Source organism: Pseudorca crassidens, chromosome 2 (genome assembly GCF_039906515.1).
Source record: "Pseudorca crassidens isolate mPseCra1 chromosome 2, mPseCra1.hap1, whole genome shotgun sequence".
Classification (NCBI taxonomy): Eukaryota; Metazoa; Chordata; class Mammalia; order Artiodactyla; family Delphinidae; genus Pseudorca; species Pseudorca crassidens.
Genome location: NC_090297.1, coordinates 153,235,791 through 153,262,195, shown reverse-complemented (window position 1 = coordinate 153,262,195; position 26,405 = coordinate 153,235,791). Strand labels below are relative to the sequence as shown.

The following is a 26,405-nucleotide window of genomic DNA, read 5'->3' as shown; positions in this document are numbered from 1 at the left end:
GGTTGCTTTTGGCATTACACTATACGTATGTAACTTATCATAGCCTACTGGAATCAGTGTTTTATTACTTCAAGTGAAGTTTCAAAATTTTACTTCCATTTAGGTCTCTTAATATTTCCCAGTTTTAAAGTATGATTTTTTGTAGTATTTCCTTTCTCTACATTGAGAACCACATCAGGTGGTGTCATCATTTTTGCTTTGACAATCATATAGAATTTAAGAAACTCATGAGGCTAATGATAGTCTCTCATATTTACCGTATTTGTTTTCACCCATCCCATTGTTCCCCTTTTCTTTCTGAAGTTCCCAGTCTTCTGTTATTGTTTATGTTTTCATAACAGTAGGTGATACCTTGGATTTCCAGTGCCATTGGATATGAGTTTCAGGAAACACTGAGCCTGGCTCACTTAATGCTACTGAGTTGGAGGGTTTGTATATGTTGGGCCTGTTGGCACAGCAGATGCTAGCAGATTAGACTAATGTTGATGGGACTAGTGCCACAGGAGGATGGGTTCCCATTCAGGCTATGCTGCTGCTATAGTAGATCAAGTCCCCCTCTACCCCAAGTGTAGGGCAGTGACCTGCTGCTGTCACTGCTTTGTATTAGGCTGCTTTTGCCTCCGGTGTGTGGTGGGATCCCTTGGAAGCTACTGCTGCTGCTGTCAATCACAAGGTTAAATTCATTTCAGAAATACTTAAGTATAAATATATAGCCTGGCTCTTGTAGGACCTCTGTATTTTTTTTATGGCTTTCATACAAATTACCCCAAATTTAGTGACTCAAAACAATGTAAATTTATTACCTTACAAGTCTGACATTGACATTTACTCAAGTCAATTGAGTAAAGTAAAAGTGTTGGCAGAATCGACAGATGAATGGATAAAGATGTGGCACATATATACAAAGGAATATTACTCAGCCATAAAAAGAAATGAAATTGAGTTATTTGTAGTGAGGTGGATTGACCTAGAGACTGTCATACAGAGTGAAGTAAGTCAGAAAAAGAAAAACAAATACCGTATGCTAACACATATATATGGAATCTAAAAAGAAAAGAAAAAATGGTTATGAAGAACCTAGGGGCAGGGCAGGAATAAAGACACAGCCATAGAGAGTGGACTTGAGGACACAGGGAGGGGGAAGGGTAATCTGGGATGAAGTGAGAGAGTGGCATGGACATATATACACTACCAAATGTAAAATAGATAGCTAGTGAGAAGCAGCCACAAAGCACAGGGAGATCAGCTCTGTGCTTTGTGTCCACCTAGAGGGGTGGGATAGGGAAGGGAGGGTGGTAGGGAGATGCAAGAGGGAGGAGATATGGGGATATATGTATATGTATAGCTGATTCACTTTGTTATGAAGCAGAAACTAACACACCATTGTAAGGCAATTATACTCCAATAAAGATGGTTAAAAAAGAAAAAAGAAGTGTTGGCAGAGCTACATTCTTTTCTGGAGGCTCTTATGGGTGTTTCTGTTCCCTGGACTTTATCTGCTTCCAGCGGCCACTTGTAGTCCTTGACTCAGAGTCCCCTTTCTCCACCTACAAAACCCAAAATGCTGCATCTCTCTGATTCTGCTTCTATTAGGACATCTCTCTCTTTCTCTTTCTACAGTTGGGAATGGTTTTCTGCTTTTAAGGACTCATGCAATTAGATTTGTTCCATGAGGTAATCCAGGATAATCTTCCTATCTCAAGGTCTATAACTTCAGTCATATCTGCAAAGTCCTCTTTACCATGTAAGGTAAGATATTAATAGGTTCTAGGGATTAGGGTGAAGGCATTTTTAGGAGCCATTATGCTGCCTCCCACACCCTTAACAAGTGACCTTGAGAAAATTACTGAGATTTTTAAAGCCTTACTTTCCTCAAACATAAAATGAAAAGAAAGATAACTAGTTAATACCATGAAAGTGAAATAGTATATATGAAATGAACTAATTCAAAAATAAAATTTCTTCTTTTTCTTTATGATTTACATTATTCTCAGAGTTCAGTTACTTGAAGAGTTACTTTTTTTTTAAACAGAACTAAGGACTTTCAGGGTTCAGGTGCTGTAAGATTGTCTGAATTATCTGAGTAGCAATTAGCTAAGCACAGGTGTAAAGCATCTGATTTACTCCCTGGTGTTCTTTATCTTCTCATCCCACTAAATCCATATCCCTTGTCTAGCTCCAGCCAGTAGAGTCGGAGCTTGTTTTACTGTTTAACTAAAGTTCAATTTAAATTCTCTCTACATCTCCAGTTTCTCAGCCCTGGTTACATATTATAATCACCTGGGGAGATTTCAAGCCCTACTGATGCCAAAGTTTTACCCATCATGGATATTTGAGGAGGGACCTGGAATGAAATGCCCTAGCTTATGGTTTTTGGAGCCAAATCATAGTCTACATTGAGCCAAATCATTTGCGAGATCACCTCTAAAAAGGAATTTATCTGTGGTGACTAATGCTCTTCCTTTGTCAGTATGCTTGTCCCTCTTTGGGGGAAAAAAGAAGGGGAAAAAAAACCCAGCAGTTGGGCTCCTTGAATTACAACCTGATGCTGTGGAATTAGTGTTGGCTCAGAGCGCACATCTTCGGATACCCATTCTCTCTCCTGCTTCCTTGCATGAGCTTATATCCTTGGGCAGTTTTTCATCCACCACCCTGTTTTGATTCCAATCTTAGCAAGTAAAGTCTCCCCTTAATGAAACAGCATTTCATGAGACTTACTGGGAGCATAGGTCTGTTCCAGACCTATCCTATGTTAGCTAAAGCAGATATAAGTGATGTATTTTTGGCATTCATCCTTGTGGGTTGGAGAGAAAAGACAGAATTTTATCCTTTAGGTGTCATCTGACTGGGCAAATGGACTCTTTCCCTCTACTGCCTACCGTGTAAAAAACTGAGGGTGTTACCTCTAGAAGGTATCTTCTAGGTATCAAAATAGTTCAGATAAGTCATATTTCTCAGTAAAAGGTGACAAAACTATGGCTTAGGTGGTGAATTTTCCATGTCAATTTGTCTGGGCCACCATGCCCAGTTATTTGGTCAAATATTATTCTGGATATTTCTGTGATGGTGTTTTTGTGTTTTTTTAAATTTTTATGTTTTATTTATATTTTTGGCTGCATTGGGTCTTCGTTGCTGCACGTGGGCTTTCTCTATTTGCAGCAAGCGAGGACTACTCTTTGTTGTGGTGCGCGGGCTTCTCATTGCGGTGGCTTCTCGTTGCAGAGCATGGGCTCTAGGTGCACGGGCTCAGCAGCTGTGGTGCACAGGCTTAGTTGCTCCATGGCGTGTGAGATCTTCCCAGACTAGGGCTCAAACCTGTGTCCCCTGCATTGACAGGCGGATTCTTAACCACTGTGCCACCAGGGTAGTCCCTGTGATGGTGTTTTTGGATGAAATTCATATTTAAATTGGTGGCGGACTTTGAGTAAAGCAGATTATCCTCCATAATATGCATGGGCCTCATCCAATCAGTTGAAGCTCTTAATAAAACAAAGACTGACCTCCCTGTCGCAAAAAGGAATTCTGCCAGAAGACTTACAGAAATTGAACTGCAAGTCTTCCTAGAGTCTCTAGACAGGCTAACCTGCAGATTTTGAATTTACCAAGCCTCTATTATTGTGTGAACCAATTGTTTAAAATCTCTCTCTTTCTCTATCTTTATATAGATATGGATATAGATCTAGGCATCAATATCGATATCTAGATCTATATCTATCAGTATATATGGGCACATTGTATACACATGCTGTTGGTTCTGTTTTTCTGGAGAACCTTGACTAATACAGTGGCCCATATAAATAAAAGGATGAACCCAAGTTCACCCAGGTAGAAAGTAGTACAATGAGAACTGGAACTTAAGGCCTCATGACTCATTCAGCTGTGAACACTGACCCAGAACTGGAGTCCACACACTCTGGTCCACTGATCAGATCTCGCTGGCCCACTGATCAGATCTCGCTTGACTCCTGGTTTTGTACATAACGTTTTGCTTGAACACAGCCGCACTCATTCATTAACGTATTGTGCATGGCTGTTTCTGTGCTACAGCAGCAGATGGGCAGTTGCAACAGAGACGTATGGTACAGAAAATCCAAAATATTTACTATCTGACCCTGTACAGAAAAGATGTGCTGACGCTTGCTCTAGGATGCCATCTGATTTCTGATAGCACCGAGGAGAATAATTCATGCACATTGGGATAGATTGTTAATCTCATGTCCTCCTTAGGTCAAAGATCTCTTAAATGCTCACCCTTGCAATAGCCAGCTTGGGGAGCACTGTCTGAGGATGCAGAAATATTTCTTGCCAGATCTTTCCAATCCACACTGCTCCCTGACTATGGTTCTTAAATCCTAATTTTAAAAAAATTTTTTATTGGAGTATAGTTGATTTACAGTGTTGTGTTAGTTTCAGGTGTACAGCAAAGTGAATCAGTTATACATATACATATATCCACTTTTTTTTTTCTTTTTTCGGTACGCGGGCCTCTCACTGTTGTGGCCTCTCCCGTTGTGGAGCACAGGCTCTGGACGCGCAGGCTCAGTGGCCATGGCTCACGGGCCCAGCCCCTCCGCGGCATGTGGGATCTTCCCGGACCAGGGCACAAACCCGTGTCCCCTGCATCGGCAGGCAGACTCTCAACCACTGCACCACCAGGGAAGCCCCAATTTTATTTTTTTTTAGAGTCTTTTCCAAATAGCCCATTACAGAGTTTTGATGGAGTTCCCTGTGCTAATAAGAAGAGCAGGTTCTTATTAGTTATCTATTTTATGTATAGTAGTGTGTATATTTCAGTCCCAATCTCCCAAGTTAGCCTCCCCGCCACAATCCCCTGGTAACCCTAAGTTTGTTTTCTACGTCCGTGCCTCTACTTCTAAAACCTGTCTATTTTAACCAACTACCACTCATTGCTTACTGTCTCTGGCTTCATGTACTTGATAATAAATCCACTTCTTTTTCTATCCTGGATGACATGTTCCAAGGACTGAGATAATATCTTATTCTACATAATTTGTCCTTGATATTGTCTATCTTGGGGTCTTCATCTATGTCCCAAAGAAGACAGTCACTCTGTCTTCTAGTACTACTAATACCACATTTTATGGCATGAATTTGACCCAATGCACTGAACTGTATCCCTTTAGAAGCTGTATGCAACCTGTCACTGGGTTTTAGCACAGGGGTAGAACTCAGATTAGTGTTCATATTTAAACAAATCTACTTGACCAGAAACTTTTTGTCTCACCATTTATTACACAAGTAACTTCTGTCTTTGCATCTATGATGTAAATATTTTTAATTTCCTAAATTATCTGAAAAATTATTTAGAGGGCTTCCCTGGTGGCGCAGTGGTTGAGAGTCCGCCCGCCGATGCAGGGGACGCGGGTTTGTGCCCCAGTCCAGGAGGATCCCACGTGCCGCGGAGCGGCTGGGCCCGTGAGCCATGGCCGATGGGCCTGTGAGTCCGGAGCCTGTGCTCCGCAACGGGAGAGGCCACAACAGCGAGAGGCCCGTGTACCGCAAAAAAAAAAACTTTAAAAAAAAAACTTAAAAAAAAAATTATTTAGAGCTTCCGTTTCAGTAGGCATTGGAATTGCTGTGTTATGACTATTTCATTATTTTATTTCCAAGTGTTAAATTAGGCTTCAAGCTTTGGCCAAGAGTAGACAGGAAAGGGTTTCAAAAGAAAAGAATAGTGGGAAAGACTTCTGATGCAAGGGAGACTTAATAAAGATTTGATTTTGAATCAACAATTTATAATAATGGTTTGATTTTGAATCAGTAATTTATGTCAGGCTTCCCTGGTGGCGCAGTGGTTGAGAGTCCGCCTGTCGATGCAGGGAACACGGGTTCGTGCCCCAGTCCGGGAAGATCCCACATGCCACGGAGCAGCTGGGTCCGTGAGCCGTGGCCGCTGAGCCTGCGCGTCCGGAGCCTGTGCTCTGCAACCGGGAGAGGCCACAACAGCGAGAGGCCCGCATACCGCAAAAACAAAAACAAAAACAAACCAAAAAAATAAAATAGTTTATGTCATTGCAAAATAGCTCCCTGGTGAAATTCCATTCTTTGGTAATCATTAAGTACAGAAATTAACAATCAAATTATGCAGTGATCTTCTTCATTTTCTAAAAACAAACCTATATCTAGATGAGAGGAGAATTCATCTCATAACTCAGGCTCTGGACTTATGACTCCAAGTCCTGTCTTCTTTCAAATATACCTGTTAAGTTTCTGTCTAACTTCTTGAGCATGAGGTAATGGCTTCAGCTTTCATCCTCTTCCTCAGTATATAGCTTGGTGAGTATGAGTAAGGGATCTAAAACTTGAGAACTTGGGTTCAAATCTTGACTCTAAAATTTACTTGCTGAGTACTCTTGAGCATGTTATCTGTTTTACCTCAGTTTTCTCACCTATAAAATAGAGATAACATTACTTCTCTTAGGGAGTTGCTATGACGGTTAAAAGAGAAAATTCATACAATGCAAGAATTTATCAGTTCTTGGAACACAATAAATACCGAAAAATAATGTTAGCCATTATCAAGGCCCCCTCATTTTATGGATAATATAGATTAGTTTATATAGGTCTAATATTTACATATACATAAACAGTTTGTACCTATGTGTGTGTATACGTTCTTCTTAGAAATTGAGCAGTCAACATTCACATCTAAAAGTATGTGCTCTGTGAAATGTAGATCTGTGTACAGACACAGTGCTATAGTTATCTATTGCTACATAATAAAGAAGTCCAAACTTAGTGGTGAAATAAACAAAAATTTTAATATGTGCCCAGATTCTGTGGGTCAGCAATTCAAACAGTACACAGAGGAGATGGCTTGTCTCTACTCCATGACTGATGTCTGAAACCTCAGCTCATGAGGATTCAGATGGCTGGGGCTGGAATCATCTAGATAATTTTAATTCACATGTCTGGCCCTTGAAGACTGGGCCCAACAAGGACTGTTGACTGGAGTGCCTATAGATGGCTGCCCATGTGGCTTGGACTTCTCATAACGTGGTAGTTAGGATTCAAGATAGAGTATCCCAAGAGAATGAGTGTCCAGGGTTGAAGCATTCCACGAGAATCATGCAAAAGCTGCATGACCTTTTATGACCTAGTCTTAGATGTTACATAAGATGTACATCACTTTCATTATATACTATTGCAGGCTTTGGAGACCTTTTTCCATAAAGTGTCAGACAGTCAATATTTTAGGCTTTACAAGCCATACAGTCTCTTTTGCAACTACTTAGCTCTGCTTCTGTGATGTGAAAACAGACACAAACAATACATATACTAAGGAACATGGCTGTGTTCCAATAAAGCTTCATTTATAAAAGCCGGTAGAGGCCTAGACTTGGCCCACCAGCCATAATTTACTGACCCCTGCTCTATTGTTTGAAGCCATGGAAAGCCTGCCCAAATTCAAGAGAAAATGCCCACATCTGGATGCGAAGAATGGCAATGAATCTGAGACCCTGTATTAAAACCACTACATATGGGATATTTACAAGAGGATCTGTCTGCATACCTTGTTTCTCCCATGTATGGTGGATATGAGGTATTGGGACATCTTACATCTCTGTAAGCCTGGGTCAGGGTCAAAGTTGGAATCTGAACTCAATGACCTTGATTTCTGGAATAATTGGTAACTCTAATTATGATATGCTTACACTCCTTACCCCAATAAATATACCACAAAAGATAGATTTCAAGTAAACAATTGCTTTATGGCAGATTTTTATTAAGTCTCCATTGACTGAATTATTCCATTTTGGTTGGAAAGCATGAGTTTTGTTTCTTTCCTAAAGAGATCTGCAACTTTTCAGATGTGGCATTTCATTCTACTGAGAGGATGATGTAGGTTTTTATAAACAGAAAAAGCAAGGCAGGCTGAGTTCACTCAGATCATACTAATGCTTACAGGAATAACCGAAACTGGAACACAGGCTTCCAGGTTTTCCTGTCCTGTGCTCCTTCCGGTAGGTGCCATTGTCTGCTGGGTCTGGCAGTAATAATTTCTGACCTTTACCTCTCTACGCTGTTGTGAAGTGGTTTGGGGCTTTGTTAGCTTTCTTATGAGTTTGTACTAAATTGTGTCCATAAAGTAGGCTGAATTCCTCAGGGAAGGATGATAGCTGTTACTGTGTTATTACTGCTAATGTTGTGTTGGTTACCTTTTTTTCTTTTCTTTTGTCCAGTTGTATTCTGAACTTAAAAGTTATATTATCTGAAATGAAAATGTGCATTTGGTGGAAAACACTAATTTAAGGGATGAAAATTCCTGATGATTGCTTCAGTCAACCCTTAATACACACTGAGCTTCATTAGTACATAGACAACTCTCAGACCATTCCCTTGGAAGAGGTCACATAATAAGGCTTTGTGTTGATTTCACATTCTGTTCGGTAGAGACAGAACAAATTAGAATAATTAGCTGGTACAGGAAAGCACAAAGAACTTTCTTCTGTTTTTGTGATGCATCCCGTTATAAGGGTTGAAAATGAGACTGGAGGTTAAGAACGTGAAACTCAGAAGAGCAAAGGAGAGAGGATATTGTTTCTTTGAAAATATTCTTTCAGTGTTGGCCCAGAAGAAATATGAAGCTGAGGATATTTTTTTTAAATGATGATTTTTGTGTTGATGATGTGAGTGTGGAATTAGTAAGAATCAGGAAGCAAGTATCCTTTTCCACAAAGGACTTGGGAGCAAATGAAACCGTAAATACTCCCTGCTCTTGGAAACCCTTTTGGAGCTATAATCAGAGAAGGGTAAAAGGCAAAGCCTCAGGGCAGAGGTGTTCAGAGCAAAGGGATAGGAGGAAAACAAAAGGAGAGTGGATATGTTTAGAGCTGTCATTTTGAAATTTACCTGTTTCTGATTCAGTGCTGCTTTGCTGCTGTGTTGGTCCAGTGGAAATCCTCAAAGCAGGAGCAGCCGTATTTTAAAATAATAAGGTTAGAGCAAGTGACTTTAATCCAGGACTCTTTAGCTCAAGAGCACAGAGGAGAGTGTGAGGAAAGAGTGAGGCCACAAGGAAATGTTCACTGGGTACATTTTCCCCAAACCTCACTAACTGGGAGAAATTGACCACTGGATTATGTGCTTGAAGGAAAGCAAAAATGTTGAAAGCAAAGAGTGTGGAACTTGTTTAGAAAGCAAGCTGTATCATTTGGTCACACACTGATGATAATAGCATTGGCTGAGACCTGACCATTTACAATGAAGGCACTTCTGTAGGTAATAAGTTCCAGGAGGGCCAGAACTATGTCTCTTTCAGCATTTAGCATGGTTTAGCGTCTGAGAGGCCGGTACATTATTGGCATATAGTAGACTTAAAAATGAATATTTGTGGGTTGTCTGAATGAGTGGATGTGTGTGATTCATATCCTATTTGCAGGTCCTATGCCCTACAGTGGATTTTCAGTGTCAGGTTGTGAAAGTATTTATGACGGGGATTGGCATTGTTCCCTATCTACTGGATAAAGATTACACATGAAAGGACTTTACATTGACATCCCAAAAGCCTCATAGGAATTACTTAACAAAAAAATAAAATTGGATTCTGTATAATTTCTAATTTGTAAGGTGGCCACAAAACTGGTATTTCAGCCAGTCCTCTGGTAGTTCCGATGACGTCCCCATGATCACCCAGGCATAATCAGAATGGCTTTAGGATTTGGGAGCCAAAATGTCCCTCAGTATTTACTGCTTTGCTCATCCATTTAAGAAAATGGACTATTGAAAAAATAGCTTCAGACACAATACGGCATTTTATGATTTAGCACGAAATCTGAGAAATATAGAGGTTATCTGAAGCCTGCAATGGTAAAGTTCCCTCTGCTATTGAAGTTATTGTCTTTAAACAAAGATTCTACATCAGTAATGCTATATATATATATATATATATATACACATATATATATATATATACACATATATATATATATATAATGATATTCAGGTTAATTTCCTGTTCTCTCTAAGGAAGTAATTGGTTGGTTGGTATGAGAGATGCTGTGGCTTCCAAGGGTGAAAAGTAGTATTTTGTTGTAATTTCCATCTACCTAAGGATGGGAGAGGCCCAGTACACTGCAGTCAGTATATTATGTGGAGCAGGTTATATTGTGGTTTCTTTATGAATTTTTACATGTTTATTTTCTATGCAAGTTTGTGTGCTCCTTTTTGAGTTTTGGTAGATAAGTGTTTTGAAACTTTGGAATACTTGGAGTTATATATATATATATAACTTATATATATATATATATTTTAACGTAATAGTTAAAGCCGTGGAGAATGTACTAGTCTACCTAGGTTCAAATTCTGGCTTTACCCTATGACTTCCCTGTGGCTTCCTCTGCTCACCTATTAAAAAGGAGGATAATAAGACTGCTGTGGTGAGTTATATACTAAGTGCTCTTTAAGCATTTGCTATAATGATTATGTATACTCGAAGGCAAGGAACTTGCCCCTTGATCGTCTCTGTATTCCTAGTGCTTAAGAAGTCCTAGTGCTTTTCTAGTGAATGTCTTAGGATAGAGATAGCTCAGTATAGTTCTTCTCACTATAAAGTACTGTTACATTGAAAGTCTTTGCTTGTGTACTAATAATCTATGACATATCTGCTGAGGACAAGGAAAGGAATAGTTTTAAAACTGCAATGGATAACAAAAGATTGTATGATGTAATGCCTTTACTAATTAATTATAAAACTAACAAATGATCATGGTAGAAAATTTGAAAAACTCCTAGACAAAAGAGAGATCAACAAAATTTGGAGTAACTTTCAGAGTGTAGAGTTGTTCATGAATATTAGTGCTTTCATATTTTCCAGGACTTTAAGTAGACTCTGCTTCTTAAGAGTCTATTCATGATATTTTACTTTAATGATGTTTTCATCATGGGGACACACAGACACAGAAATCTGTTTAAAAAAAAGAAAGAAAGAAAGACATGTAAATCACTGATGTTTCAGATAGCCACATGAAATAAAGTGAGAAGGGTCAACAAGCTGAAAGAATGTGGAGTAGCATCTCCTTAATTGCTTACATAACTCTGATAATTACCTCTTTGTGGATAAAGTAATTAATGGAGAATCTAATTCAAGAAAAATGTATGAACTTCAAGCCTTCTCGAGGCCAAGTATTTCTTTCCACAAAAGGTTACTTTCCACGGCCATTCTTCCCTATTATCAAACAGGGAAAGAGTATTGTATGGCAAAGGATCTTCCCGAAGGAGGGTGTTTCCCACACTGATTGTCATAAATGACTTCGGAATTACTGTTGCTGTATTACCAAAATCTTAAACTAGGATATTTTTGACAAATGCGGTCCTTAGTTAATTTTTAGAGCTACAAACTGTCAGATGGCTCTGAAATAACAATTGTCTGGGTATTCTTCAGGGTGATCATAATATGGTAATGACGTTCAAGTATCACTAAAAAGGAGGAAGGTGTGAGTCTTCCTTTGGTTCCAGAGTGAAATGCGAGTTGGAGTTGGAGTTGGAAAAGAGGTCCACAACCAAGTGTTAGAGAAGGAAATGTGAGGTCATTAGTGAAAAACCAGGTTTAAGTTAAGGTGAAGAGGCATGAGGAAATGGTCAACTGTTACAGTATTACAAAGATCATCAAAAAGCATATCCATGAATGTGGTTCGTATTGCAATCTGCTGAAAAAGAGACAAATATCCTGGCCTGGCCTTCATGGAGATTATATTTTATTGATTCTGATAATAGATTATTGTTGAAAAGGGCCTCCTATAAATTATAACCATGCAAAGGCAGCAAGATAATTTTTTTTCTTTATGTATGTGTTTCTCATTCCTACTCACTTCTCTCTTAGGGGAAGAGAAAATCACAAAAAACAAAAATGTCAAGTCTCAGCTATTCATTTTCAAAATAATTTTTTTATAAATTCCAGTGGAGGCAATAGGTTAACTGTTAAGATTTGTAAGTCTCAAAAAGCTAGATTTTTACAAAGTGTAGCCAAATTTTATTCCATAAATAATAGCTTTGGAAAGAATATGCGATGATGCAAAGTTGGAAAAAGCTGGTTTTTCTTCCGTGAATGGCTTCACTGTGTTGGGAGAAGAGGCAGAGAAGAAATCAAAATAATTAAACATGGGGTGAGTTTTCCTGATAGGGGACTCTAGTGCTTTAAAATAGACTAGATAATCCTAGGGATAATCTGAGGGTAGAACAGACCAATGCCTCATTTCCAATCTGGTACCCTGGAAGAAAACAGTGTATTTCCTTTGAGGTCTTGAGAGCTTTTTCTTCTGCTTTGTTTTGGTTTTGGTTCATTTTGTAATCAACCTTATTAAGGTATCATTTACATACAATAAAATGCAGACATTTTTAGTCAACGGTTCAGTGACTTGTAATTAATGTATACATTTGTATAACTACCACCCCCATAAAGATAGATAACAATTCTAAAACCCTAGAAAGTTTCCTCCTAGGCTTTTGCAAAAGTATCCCTATCTCCCACCCCAAGGCAACCATGGATCTGTTTTTTATCTTTAGAGATGACTTTTGCCCAGTTTAGAATTTCATGTAAGTTGAATAATACAGTAGGTGCCCTTTTGATCTGGCTTCACTTGCTCAGCACATGGTTTTTGAGATTCATTCATGTTGGGATGTTTTAAACCAGAACTTTAGCCTGGGTGGCTGATGTTGTCTGAAGGCACCTATAGGTACATCTGAGTCTCTGGCATTGTCACTGTCTGTTCTTGGCTCAGTATTTTCAACTTTACTAAGAAGCACAAGGTTGAAGTAATGAAGATCATTGTCAGTATAATGGAGGTGAAGTGGGTTCTGTTATATAATATTCTCAGCATAAATTGACCTGCTTGGAATCATTGTGTTGATAATCGACAAGGATACTCTTCCTCCAAAAACCTTGATACTATAAAACTTCTAAAGGACGCTGTCCTAGGACTCTTTTAATTTTCATGTTTTGGGAAACATTTCTGGAAAATTCAAATGCTCACAACCTGAGAGAAGCAATTATTCACCTGAAGGCTGACTCTGCTAAAGTTGAGTTGTCCGACCTTTACATGCTGATAGAACCCAAATAGCCTTGCGAAACAATGCTCTCTTATTGGATATAAGCACATAGATTGTTTAAGATGGACGTGTATATGCAGTAAAGTGAAAAAACAAAGAATCTTTGAGTTTCCCTTGCTGGGTTTTTTATTTTTTCATTTAAGTTTCTATAGCGTATGCTAATAGCTCAGGGTAACTTCAGGTTAGTTTTAGGTCCACTCTTTACATAAATGTTGAAGTATTCCATACCCACCTTTTTTCTACCTTCCTTCTTCTCTTCCATCTTTCCTTTCTAAATTCTTATAATCCATTATACTTAATCCTGCATTTGCTGAGGTGGCAATTAGTGTAGGAAAATTGAAAGCACTGTGAAATTTTGCTGTTCAGAATCCATGTTGACCAAATTCTATATTGAGAAAAGGTCTGAATTTACCCACAGTAACCCTTTCTCAGCATCTCTGAATAAAGGCCATAGAAACTGGTCTATATATAATATCCTGACAGGTATGTAGAATTCATAGCACTTGCCCTCAAAGAGCTTACCTAGCATAGATGCATATGAATGCATTTAATAATTGCTTAATTGGCAGCAGTGCCAACATACACAGTTTGTTTGGTTTTATATCATTCTCATTACCTGCTGATTACCACTGTATACATTGCTAATGGCGTGGTTTCTATGGCTTGTGAATTTCACGGCCAAATAATATGTAATTTATTGCACACTTTAGTGTAGAAGATGGAGACTCCATAACTTTTCATGTGCTCTTTGCCACTTTGGAATGCATTACACTGAGATCAGGCAAAGTAATAAATTTATTTCAAATGTGCGTGATAGCTAAACATCAATTAGGACTGATGGGCAATATTTCTTCTTCCAGTAACATAACAGTTTTTAAAGACTAAGCCATTGAACGTGGAGTTACTGAACATGGGACTCAGTTCACTGGGATCCCTTCTTAGAAAAATAAAGGACAACTTGAATTGGATTTGTGTGGCTTATTCAAGTAGTAACTAATCAACTACATCTTGGTGAACTTAATTTGTCACAATCGTTTGGTATTTTATTAACTCTCTTCCCCTTCTTCCCCCGACTCTCACGAGAACGGACCATGAGTATCTTAAAACATACTAAGTCGTCTTCCATCCCTGTTAATCTAAATACAAAAGCACACTTTCCTTATCCAATGTAACTGTCTTTTAGAGTAGCTGGGGTTTTAATTCTCTACAAAATTAAAACCAGCAAAGAGAAACATTTTCAAGGAAACATCACATTGTAGAGCTTTAGAAAGAAGACTTTAGAATTAAGGGCAACTATATCATTTTATAGCTAAAGCACCTGAGGCCTAAAGTAGGAAGGTAACCATCGAGGTCAGGGAAAGGTGTGGAAGATAAGGTTTCAGGCTGAGGAAGAGTCTACAGGGACTCAATCTGAGCAGGTCAAAAACTGAAAGGAGACCACGAATGTTCTGGGAAGGCTGGCATCGGGCCTCCAGTGTGGGATTCAGACAGGGAGTGGGCCTGGGGGGAAACTGAGCTTCTGCAGTAGGCAGAGAAGTCCACCTCATCTCCGGAAAGTGCCACTGACATCAGGGAGTTGAGGGGAAAGAGCAATGAGTTCCAGTCCACCTGAGAAAGCAGGCCAATCTGATTAACTCTGAATTTAGGCTTATTTCAGATACTTCTTGAGAAAGAACTTGGACAAGAGCAAGTCCCACGCAGCCTCTTTTAAATCCATGCCCAGTATTTTCTGGTGGAGCTGCTAAACCCTCCAAGTGACTCAAGTATTTTAATTTCACTCTATATTTAATTCCAACAGTTCTATGATTGATTATTTAATGGGCAAATAAGTAGGGTCACAAAAGAGTATGAATGTATTTTACAGAATGAGGATGGGCGGAGTGGAGCAGTCTGGAATGGGACACCAATGAAAAGGGATCTTGGTAAATAAGAACGTCTATTAGAAATGGAGAGGAAATCGCAAGGAAATTAGTGCCTGACACCACGCCCTTCTCTCTGCATGTTTAGAAGCTGGTTTCTAATTTTATTTTCATAGGAGATGTCCCTGTGATGAATTGCCTTTTACCTCCACACCATTTATCACATGCACATATTGTGAAGTTTGTGTGAGAGAAAGCAAGTATTAGAATTTGTCTTGCAAGGAGCTATAAACACTTCCTGGAACAATCTAGGATAGAAGGAAAAGGAAAGGAAGGTGGAAACAAAGGAGAAAGACAGCTAATGATGCTGGAGTCTCTCGCTGGGATTTGTGGTATTTCGTTTTGAAACTAAGTACAGTAAGTCAGAACTTAACTGATCGCTTCTTGATCACGGTTTGTTTTCATTTTTGTTTTTTTTCTTGCTCTCTCATTAGTTACTCCAGCCAGTGCCATGTCATTTTCAGTTTCAGTAAGTATGCCTGTCTTGTTTCCATTCGCATTATTCATGCAAACGTTGATGGAACTGATGACCCCGAGTTATCAAGGAAACATTAGATACACCAGTAGATACATTTCTTAATTTTAGAAAAAAATTACCGAGTGAAGGTTAAAATAACTCCTCTTAAGTTTGTCATTTAAAAAAAACTTCTCCTAACATACAATACCTCATTGCCTAATAATGCCAGATAAATGAATTCCTATGTATTCATGAATGCAGCCTAGTCTGTATATTTCTTGGCAGGTATGACCGTTACCGAGGGTGACGGCCTAGTTTGCTGGCCATGCCCTGTCTCCTAGAAAGTTGTAGTTTCTGTTGTCTTTCAGTTGGTCCATTGGATATCAGAGGTGAATTTATAAAACTATACTTCCCTTTACACTTACTTTTTTGTTTTGTTTTGTTTTACTTGAAGTCTAGTTGATTAACAATGTTGTGTTTCAGATGTACAGCCAAGTGATTCAGATATATATATTTCTTTTTCAGATCCTTTTCCATTATAGGTTATTACAAGGTATTGAATATAGTTGCCTGTGCTATACAGTAGGACCTCGTAATTTATCTACTTTATATATAGCATACACTTACTTTGTGTGATCCACGCTGGTCAGACCACATGACTATTTTCACTTCTGATATCTTTTCAGGTCCAACCTCAAATCTTTGATAAGAAGATATTTTAAAATAAGTTTAGCATGTGTGTGCTCTAAATCCAACAGTAGTTATTAGAAATATGGTTTTGCACTAGGAATTCTTCGCTTTTCTGTTCTTGGCCAACCAACTGAAAATTAGCTTTTATTTTCTGGTTGGTTTGCTAGATGTTTATGACTATAATAAAAGTCTTAAATTTTGTCTCATATCTTAAAACACAATCTGAATTAGCAATGGATATTCTGCTATACATAGGGGCTGTGATATAAATATAGTTTCTAACTTCAAACACATATAGCCTAGAAGGGAACACAGACACATATGCAGCAATTATGGCAACTGCATTTGTTTACTAAGTGAAATAGTACTGAGATGGATAAAGTGCTAGCAAGCCTTGAACAGCCAAATCAGCTTCAAAAATAGATGTGCAGTTCTTTAAAAGTCTTTTTCACATTTTTCCAGCTACAGGTAGAATATAACTTAGCATAAAAACGGTATGGATTTTATTTTAAGTAATTTAGCATTTTGACATCCTCATAATGAAATTAAATCCAAAAGGAGATTTCTCTCCATGATCTCTTGAAATGGTCTTTGATCATCCACAATATTTCCCATCATCACAAAGGTGGTAGCAAGGGCAGGAAACTCCAACATTATTAAAGTTTCATAAAGCAAAGTCAATTTTAAGAATATAATGTCCCCAAACTGACAAAGGTCTTGACAGATAATTTCAAGGGAAGCATAAATTATTTTCTGTTTGTCAGAGGGCAAAAATATTTAGGTTGAGTTAATGAATGGTAGAGTTTTTGAGTGGAGAGTGTACTTAAAATATTATGTAGATCTGTACTGTCAACAGATGCTAGCCACGTGGCATTATTTATATTTAAACAAATTTAAAAATAAGATTAAAAAATCAGTTCCTCAGTTGCATTTGCCATATTTCAAAGATGTTTATTAGCTCCATGTAGCTATTGAATACTGTAATGCATGGTACAGATATAGAATATTTTCATTATCACCAAAAATTCTATTGAGCAATACTAAAATTATACCCAGATGTTCACAGAGAAGGCAACCAAGTCTCAAGGAAATAATATAACTTCCCCAAGATCACACAGCTATGTGTTTAAAGAAAAACAAAATGACACAAAGGAAATAGTAACAGGCATTAAAGAAACCCAGTAAGTTTCTGGAGCAGTCAAAGTAAGGTTTGAAAGTGCATACTTAGCTGTTAGCAGGGTTGAAGCTCTTGATGGTTGGTAAGATCTACCTGCCTGAATTTGGACATTAGCATTTTATGCAATGAATTAAAAGCAAAAAATCATTTCAGCGAATGGCTGCCAGCTCCATAGTTTTAGCCACTGCCGTGCTTCCAGATTATGTTTATCACTTTCATATACAGGGCACCACTGTGAGATGTGATGGTTTATCTGACCCAGAGAAATCAAGAAATCTCGTGGGGGTTATGGCTATATTTGAAAAGGTTGATTTTTAAATGCATCATGCAGACTGGCCCTGTTTTAAAAGGGATTCCTGCCATCAAATAATCAAAATGTAAACTCTCTTCTCACCTTGCAAAAGTCAAAGATAGTCCCTGCATCTTTATTATTTCGTTGAAATCCAAATATTATTTTTCCATTCTCTAACTTGTTTTCCTCACAGTGTGATCAACTATTGCCAAGGAAGGAAAGGTTAGATTTATCAATCAAAGTTTGCTAAAGGCCCCCTAGGTAACTGAACCCTCAGGAGAAACAATCGTCATGTATTCATTTTCTGTTGTTTCAGTATCTTCGTAAAGAATCATTTCAATATGTTTGGTTCTGTAGCAGAGGTTCTGTGAAGTGCTTATCTTCCTCAGAGGTGCAGAAAGCCTGCGAGTCTGTGAGTAAAGATGGGTAAGGAGAGAGAGGGAAGGAGGCTAGAGAGAGGTTCAGTGCTGAGATAAGGACAGTGTTCTAAAGCCACCTGGGGGTGAGGCTGGGGTGCACAAACACCCACGACTAATCTAGACAGAAACTGAATAATCAACGGGACGACCACTGTTAAGTCATGTGGCCACCTCTCCCTCTAGAAATAAACATTGCCCTCAGTAAGTCTCCTCCCGCCCCAGAAGAGCATTAGGAAGGTCTGGAGAGGGGGATTACTGGCAGAAATGGAAAAAGCAGGTTGAAGGGATTAGCCTGGAGCAGAGAGACCAAGAAACCCAAGCCAGTAGATGGAAGGCAGACATTTCATGGAAGTCTCCAAGCCCACGTCAAGTTCTGGGACCACCAAGTACAAGTCAAAGAGTGCTCATTTAACCCCTTTGGGCCCCCACGGGAGTGCAGGAAGGCTGGACAGAGAGGGAGAAGGGGCCATTGAAGGTACAGTATTTACTATGGGATTTAACTCCTCAAAGGCCTCCCAGTAGCTTCAGATCTGATCAAGAATCCTTCATGTCCTGCTGGTTTGCAGCGAGTGGCTCACAGCTTCAAGGCCTCCTCTGCCAGATGGAGAACTATTTCAAACATCCTGCCTCTATTTTGTACTGTAGCAATGCAGACAGGAAACCTGACCCCATTTTCAGGTTCTAAAGAGAAATTCTAAGTACCTGAAAGACTGAGGAACATGGTGGCTTTTATTTAAGATGTGGAGATAGAGAGCACATACCTGGACTTGGGCCTGCAGCAGCACCAAATTGCACCAAGAGTTCCCTTTATTTTCTCTCGCATCTGTGTTTCTCCTTTTCTCTCTGCTGGATTAGCCATGGGGACTCCAAGTTCTCTATTGTGTGGTCCTGGTACCAAGATTCTCCTGGGAATTATAAAGCTATTCACCTTCTACATCGAGCACTTCTTATTTTTTCCCCAGCAACATAAGTCACTCTTAAGAGGGGTCAGGGTGCTAGCTCTTAAATATATTTTAGTCATCCCTTTGTACATTAAATTCTCTTTCTTGGAGACTGCTCCTGACAAGGTGTTCACCGTGCTCTCAGCTGGCCTCCTGAAGTTCTGCCCTGCCTTCCCCACCAGGTACAGTTCAGGAGTTGCCTACCTCAGGGTGATAAGTTCTCTTCTACTTGCTTTATTCCTTTCCGTTTTACATTTAGAGAGTATAATTTGAATACATAAACTTCTCTGTGACCACAGCTTTATTTGCAACCCACAGGTTTTGTTATGGCATATTTTCATTATCATTCAATTAATAAAATTCTAATTCCCATTACAACTTTATCTTTGACCTACATAATGAGCAGAAGTATGTTTTTAATATCCAAGTATTTGGTAAAATATTGGTTATATAGTTTTACATTTCTTGCTTATTCGAAGTCTTGTTTTATAACCAGAATATAGTCAATTTTATAAATGTGCCATGTGCACCTAAAAATTTCTGCGTAATATATATATTCCATCATTGTTGGTGCAGTGTTTTATGTAAATTTAGGCCAAAGTTTTTGATGATGGTATTCAGATCTTCTATAATCTGCTGATTTGTTGTTGTGGTTCTGTGTTACTGATCTAGGTAATTTAGATGTTTCTATTTCTACTTAGATTTTTGGAATTTCCCTTCATATATTGCATTGAAGTTTAGATTTATAATGTATTCCTTGTAAAGTAACAGTGGATTTTATTATCCTGCCTTATCAACAGTGATACTTTTTGCTTTCAAATCTATGTTAACCTTAAAAAATCTTCTTCAATTTTACTTATTGTTGTTATGACATAATTTTTGAATCCTTTCATTTTCAATCTGACTCTTGTCTCTTGTAGGTGGCATAGAATTAGGTTTTTTGTTTGTTTCAATAATCCTTGTCCTTTGAGTATTTACAGTTAATGTATTTTCTTATAGACCGTTTACTCCGTGTTTTCTATTTGTCCCACCTTGTTATGTTCCTTTTGCTCTTCTTTCTTCCTTTGAGATTTCTTCAAATTCCATTTTCCCTTGTATTAGCTTGTTATTTTTACATAAGTAGCTGTTACACATGTACCATGACTTATTAGGTCTTTTACTGCTTCTCAAGCAATGCTGAGATCTTAAATTTCTTTTACTACTTTTTCCTCTTCCATTTGTTTTAATGCATTCTAATTTTTGATATATTTTATTATTACCCTTCTGTGTTGTTAGATTTTATTTAGGTTTATCCACTTATGTATCCTTTCTGTTATACATAATTCTTTATAAAGTCCTTATTTTCATCTGTGATAATCTTCCTTCTGCCTGCAGGTCTCCCTTTAGAATTTAATTCAGTCAGTTCTAATGAGAACATATTTTCTAAATTTTGTTTGTCTGCAAATTTCCTTGTTTCATCTTTTCTGCCAAACAACATTTTCTCTGCCTCTAGAATTTCCAATGGGCAGTTCTTTTCTTTAGCACTTAAAAATGTTATTCCATTATTTTCTAGTATCCAGTCAGTTTCGCTGAGAAGTAAGCTGTAATCTTAATCCTATTGTTCCTTTGAAAGTAATCTATCTCTTTTTCCTCGGGCTGCTTTTAAGATGTCATGTTTTCTTTGCTATTCATGAATTGTACTGTGGTGATCTTAGGTGTGGTTTTCTTTGTATTTATTCTTGTTGCATGTTTTTAATGCTTATTGAATTTATGGCTCCATATATTCTTTTTAGTTTTAGAGCACTCTCAGCTGTTAATATTTCTGAAATATTGTTTTCATCCCAATCTCTCTCTCCTTTTTTCTTTGGATTCCAGTTTACACATATGATAAAAATGTTTACTGTGGCCCATATGTCTCAAATGCGCTTTTGTGTACTTTTTATTCTTTTTGTTTCCCGTGCTTTAGTCTTAATATTGTTACTACTCTATCTTCCAGTTCACTTACCTCTCTTTACCTGTGTCCAATCCACTACCGAGTTTTAAATTTCGTATAATTTTTAATTCTATCAGTTCAACTTCAATCAGTTTATCGTTTCTAGTTGTCAAGTTAAATTCTTCACCTTGTCATCTATTTTCTTGAACTTGATAATATTTACCAAAACATGTATGAACTTGAACGTTTAGGTCATCTATGATTCTGATTGTTTTGTTTTTTATTCTAATTCTCCTTTTCTTGGTAATTCTTCAGTGAATACCAGACTTGGGATATGACAAGTTGTAGAGAATCTGAATGACATTACAGTTGCCCTTTGAACAACCTGGGTTTGAACTGCACAGATCCACTTATCCATGGATTTTTTTTTCAATAAGTAATACAGTACTGCATGATCTGTTGTTGGTTGAATCCTCAGATTCAGAACCACAGAAAAGAAGGGCCGACCATAAAGTTATATGTGGATTTTTGACTGCACAGGGGGTCAGCGTCTCTAACCCCTACATTGTTCAAGGGTCAACTGTATTTTCTTGAGGAGAGAATTTCCTATTCTTAGGTAGGGAGCAGAGGGGAAGATCACCTCACTCACTGGACCAACTTCATACTCATTTTCCTTCTTTATAAGGTTCAATGTAGATGTTGCATCAACCTTCCTAACACACAGACACACACACACACACACACACATTTAGAGACTTCCAATGTCCTAATTCATATCATTAGTTTTCCATTGGGCCACAAATCTTTCATAGGTTCTGAACCCCAATTTTGTCTCTTCAGCATCATCAGCCAACTAAGTGTTTGCTTTGACTTCAGTTAGCTTTTGTTTGACTTCTTAGCATCTTGTCTTGTCTACCTATTATACATGGAAAATACTGCAAGGGAACACTGTTGCTGAATCCAGCTCCGTTCTCTGAATCTTTACTCTCTCTGTGATTTTGGTCCTTAAAATTCTAGCTGCCTTGTTATTTCTCAATTCCAACTCTGGTTTCCTTAGTCCTATGACATTGTCCTAAGGTCTACTGGCTTTTCTACCTCTTAGGAGCCACATTTGGTTTCTCAGACTTTTGCTCTTCATCAGTAGTTTCTAAGTGACTGGGCTAGAAACGCATGTGCAGAATATTGTTCTCACTTCAGTGAGTCTCTTTCTCTATTTTACTTTTCTAGGTCATGGCTACCTCAGTAGCTTTCTAACGCTCACAGTCAAATGTTGCTTATGATTTATCTGGCCTTTCTAGTATGTTTTCCTAAGGTAAACTGATAGAGTTGGAAACAGAAGTTCGTACCCACCATTTAAAAAATTCTGTTTTGTCTTTCTATGAATTCTCTTTTTGTCCCATCTTCTGTCACTTTTTCCTACCAAAAATTCCCATTCCCACAGATAGATTATTTTAAGATTAAAAATTATTATTAAGCTAATATGTTAATTTTGAAAGGAATTAATTTTGCTTTGAACAAGAACACAGATTGGTGAATGGAATACGGAAGATTCCTTAAGACCTTTTTCATCTCTAAGAGTAGTATCCAACCATCGGTACCATCATAAGTTTGTCAACTATGGAAGAAAGCAGTCTTTATAAAATCAGCATTATTCAGTAATCTCAAAAACTGCTTCACTTTCCTGCTCATGCCACCAATTTCCAAATGTTCAGTAGGAGCAGAGAATCATGGGATGGGACATGGAGAAATGGCCTGTCGTAGTAACTATAAATATTGGAAGAATGAAATTATAAATAAAGAGGGTTTTCTATGAATATATTTGAAGTGTTTGTTCCTAAAGAACTTCTAGAGAAAGACTCAAAAGTTTAACATATAGACAGGTATGAAACTTCTTTTGATAAGTATGAAACTCAGTAAAATTTATCTCATAATAGTTTTTTCTTTTGTGTTATGTGATTGTCAGAGTCACATAAAACTATGTTTTTCTGGACTTCACAGATCTTCTTATTTTTACTATGGGATCAGTGACCCTACATTTTTGAAATGTGGCAAAATAGTTAAAATTGGAACATTTCCCCCAAATCCAGGGCATATGACTTACATTTCTGTAGAAGGCAATATTATATTTCTGTCTAGTTCTGGGGTAAACATTTTCATACCTGCCAATCCAATTTGACTAATGTATTGTTTTTACAGTGCATTAAGTGGAAATTAAATGGTAAATTCAGTCAAACAGTCATTTCATACATCAAAAAGGAAAATCAGTCAACACAACTGTCTGACTGAAATGAATGAAGAAAACAATTCAAGGCAAACAACTGTCCCAGTAGACTTGTATAAATACAGTAGTGGTGTCATGTGCAGAATTAATCTTTCCTCACCCTTAACTGGAGAACACTCTGCCAGCCAATTCAGTCACTCAAATGATACTGAATTATAATATTCCAGTTTCATTTGCTCTCAGTTACTGGTGACTGCCCTTCCTTCTCCTTCATCTGTCCATCAGTGGAGAATGTCAGAGCAGGAGAATAGTAATATTGGCATATTGTAATGCACTGTCTTGAATTCTACAGCTTCAAAATTCTTAGGCTAACTCAATGATCTTAAAGAGCCTGCTGCAGAAAGGATATGTGAATTAAATCGCAGACCACTGGCTGACCCTTCCAGCACTAACATCCCTTATTCCTGGTTCTAATATATCACAGAATACTCAAGAGGAAGGTTTTGAGTGGTCAGCAGAAATATGGCTCCAAAGCAGGCACATGGAAAAGAAATGTTGTCATCTGTGATCCACTTTAAACTTGACTTTTCTTTTACTCATAAACCAGATTCAGTGTGAATTCTGTTCTGCTAAATGTTAGAGAGTCTGTTGGAGAAGTGTGGGCAATTCTTTTGAATTTTTTACTCTCTAACTTTTTGGCTTTTTTAACATCTTTATTGGAGTATAATTGCTTTACAATGCTGTGTTAGCTTCTGCTTATAACAAAGTGAATCAGCTATACATATACATATATCCCCATATCTCTTCCCTCTTGCGTCTCCCTCCCTCCCACCCTCCCTACCCCACCCCTCTAGGTGGTCACAGAGCACGGAGCTGATCACCCTGTGCTATGTGGCTGCTTCCCACTAGTATCTATTTTACACTTGGTAGTGTATATATGTCCAAGCCACTCTGTCACTTCATCCCAGCTTACCCTTCCCCACCCCGTGTCCTCAAGTCCATTCTCTACGTCTTTATTCCTGTCCTGCCCCTAGGTTCTTCAGAACAAATTTTTTTTTTAGATTCCATGTATCTGTGTTAGCATACGGTATTTGTTTTTCTCTTTCTGACTTATTTCACTCTGTATGACAGTCTCTAGGTCCATCCACCTCACTGCAAATAACTCAATTTCATTTCTTTTTATGGCTGAGTAATATTCCATTGTATATATGTGCCACATTTTCTTTATCATTAATCTGTCGATGGACACTTAGGTTGCTTCCATGTCCTGGCGATTGTAAATAGTGCTGCAATGAACATGGTGGTACATGTCTCTTTTCGAATTATGTTTTTTTTAGGGTATATGCCCAGTAGTGGGATTGCTGGGTCATATGGTAGTTTTATTTTTAGTTTTTTAGGGAACCTCCATACTGTACTCCATAGTGGCTGTATCAATGTACATTCCCAGCAACAGTGCAAGAGGGTTCCCTTTTCTCCACACCCTCTCCAGCATTTATTGTTTGTAGATTTTTTTAATGATGGCCATTCTGACTGGTCACACAAAGAACTTTGGCATGGTGTTCATCATCTAGCTAATCCTAACATGCAGACATTTATGAGAGTAAAGTCAGGTCTTTGCCAGAGTGGGTTGCTTATTTGGGCAACTGGGTTAAATCAAGAAGGGCAAATGTAGGCTGCCAGAGTAAATAAGGAGAGGAAAAACAAAAAGAACAAGACATATCATTCATCAGTGATTTTCCCCCCAATATTCTTAGCCTCCACCTATCTCCATCTTACTGGTAACACAGGAACTAGACTGAAGAATCAGGTAAAAGGTCTCTACAGAAACTGAGGTAATATAGAAAATAAAATAATAAAACATAAAATTGCAAATTTTCTTTCTAGGGATAATTGAGATGATACTTCAATAATAACATAAGATCAGGTGAAGTCTAAAGAAATTTTAGAAAACCTGGATAAAGTAAGAAAACATCTCTTCGCCAGCATCCGAATGTTAGAGAGACACCGAGACATGTGGGCCAAGTTCTGGACAGAAGGGAAACACAGACGCAAGCTTGACATTTGGTGCAGCTTTTCTCCTTGGAGCATTTGCTGATTCAACTCATACAGCCTAGGAGTTGAAAAGCCAAGGAGTTCAGAAGACTCTAACCACAGAAGCCAAACGGCAAGAGCTCAAGCTGAAGGCAACAACTAATGGAATGACAAGCTACACGTATCCTTAGTCTCACAGGGCTGGGGGAACCATTACATTTAAAGCCTAACAAATACAAGGGTAGTTGGGAATAGGGAGAATCCAAACGTTCACATGGTAATCCCAAAGGGCAACATCCGTAGAGGAAGAACAAGACAGACATAGAGCAACCGTCACACAGACTGAAAAACGGCTTTGAATGAGCTCAAACTGAGAATGGACTAAGGTTTCCAGGCCCTATAGTAACTGTCTGCCATGGGCAAAAGTAAATCTTTTCAAGAGAACAATAACAACATCCGGAATGTGGAGGTATTTATATAGTTTCCTAAAATAAGTTAAGCCCCATTTTAATATAAAAAATAATTGGACATACCAGGAAAAAGACTAAATGATCAAAAGCTCAAAAAAGAAAAAAAGAAAGAAAGAAAGAAGACAATATAAATAGACACAGGAGGACAAGAGTTAATAGAGGTTGGTTAAAAAACAAAACAACTATGATTAAACAAAGAAAATAGACACACGGCAAATAAGTGTATGAAAAGATGCTACACATTCCATGTCATCAGTGAATTTTAAATTAGAACAATAATGAGATACCACTACACACCTGTTCAAATGTCTAAAATCCAAATACTGAAATACCAAAGTTGTTGACGATGCAGAACAACTGGGATTCTCATTTGTTACTAGGAGGATACTTGGCAGTTTCTTACAAAACTAAACATACTTTTACCATACAGTGATCTAGTAATCATGCTCTTTGGTATTTACCCATAGGAACTGAAAAGTTACATCCACATAAAAACCTGCACATGGATGTTTATAACAGTTTCTTTCATAATTGCCAAAACTTGAAATCAACCAAGATGTTTTTCAATAGGTGAATGCATAAACAAACTATGGTATATCGGTACAAAGGAATAGCATTCAGCAATAAAGAGAAAAGGCTATGTAGCCATGAAAAGACACGGAAGAAGCTTATATGCATACTGCTAAGTGAAAAAAAGCCAATCTGCAAAGGCTACATGCATATTATATGATTGCAGCTATATGAAATTTAGGAAAAGGCAAAAGTGTGGAGACAGTCAAAAGATCAGTGGTTGCCAGAGGTTGTGGGG

The 26,405-nt window shown here is 38.0% G+C and overlaps 1 protein-coding gene across 32 annotated transcripts in view; it reads right to left on the bottom strand.

Annotated features, from left to right (window-relative positions):
• Positions 1-26,405, bottom strand: part of LOC137219987 (uncharacterized) — a 134,821-nt gene that overhangs the window by 6,114 nt on the left and 102,302 nt on the right. For 19 of the 32 annotated variants that reach the window (XM_067729415.1, XM_067729411.1, XM_067729417.1 and 16 more), the window contains one exon: positions 18,784-18,927. The exons of 2 other annotated variants lie outside the window; for them this stretch is intronic. In XM_067729415.1, the coding sequence (XP_067585516.1) occupies positions 18,784-18,927 (144 nt within the window). Of the gene's footprint in view, positions 1-6,220; positions 6,411-8,176; positions 10,928-18,019; positions 18,928-26,405 lie in introns of those variants that run through there. 11 more of the 32 variants (XR_010941348.1, XR_010941362.1, XM_067729432.1 and 8 more) reach the window with 7 other exon arrangements.